This window comes from Trypanosoma equiperdum (genome assembly GCF_001457755.1).
Source record: "Trypanosoma equiperdum strain OVI genome assembly, contig: ctg_334, whole genome shotgun sequence".
Classification (NCBI taxonomy): Eukaryota; Euglenozoa; class Kinetoplastea; order Trypanosomatida; family Trypanosomatidae; genus Trypanosoma; species Trypanosoma equiperdum.
The window spans coordinates 747-1,419 of record NW_027124237.1 but is presented as its reverse complement, the minus strand read 5'-3'; the positions used below and the strand labels follow the sequence as shown (position 1 = coordinate 1,419).

At 53.5% G+C, this 673-nt stretch overlaps 1 pseudogene across 1 annotated transcript in view; it reads right to left on the bottom strand.

The window, feature by feature from the left end:
* The window catches only part of TEOVI_000125300:pseudogene, a 1,331-nt pseudogene that overhangs the window by 630 nt on the left and 28 nt on the right, over positions 1 to 673 (bottom strand). The window contains 2 exon segments of the mRNA in view: positions 1 to 533; positions 536 to 673. The exon segment at positions 1 to 533 is cut by the window's left edge and continues 109 nt beyond it. Coding sequence covers positions 1 to 533; positions 536 to 673 — 671 coding nt within the window.

The following is a 673-nucleotide window of genomic DNA, read 5'->3' as shown; positions in this document are numbered from 1 at the left end:
TTTGCGGCTGGGTCTGTTTTGTACAACGTGCCCGATGAAATGCCTGCCTTCGTCCCGCTACTGCTGCTGCTGCATTGGCCGTTGTTTGTTTCGCATATCATCGCCTGTGTTCCTGCTGCCGTTGGTCCTGTCCCGTCAGCTTTGATCACTTTAAAACTAAGTTGCCAGGAGTTGAGCGCCTTTTCTGCGCCCTGTGGCGCTTCGCCGCCTATGTAAGAGGTAATAGTGCATTTGCCTGCGTGTATACCAGACTCTGCGGCGTCCACTTCAATTCTCTTTCGCACTGCCGAGCCGCTATTCGTTGTGAAGGCGCTAGCGTCCGCTTTTGTCTTTAGAGTTGCTAGTTTCGTTAGTGCTGCAGAGTTTCCCGCCATATGAGCCAGTGCCGCCGCCTTAGCAGCGAGACCGATCACCGTTTGTAATGCCTGGTCGGCATCAGCTCGGCTGCAGCTTTGGTGTAGGTCGGATAGCGCTTGAAGAAAGGCAGCTTTTTTGCGGTCAGTGGTTAGTAATGCGGCTATTTTTAGCTTCTTTGTTTTTTGACGTTAATGTCGGGCAGGGAAGCCGCATTCTTGAGTTTCTTGACGAGCTCTCCGATGTAGACTTCGTGGTGGTCGGTGATGGAGCAGTTGGGGTTCGGCTCGGCTGCCGCCATGCTTAAGAGCGGCAAGGC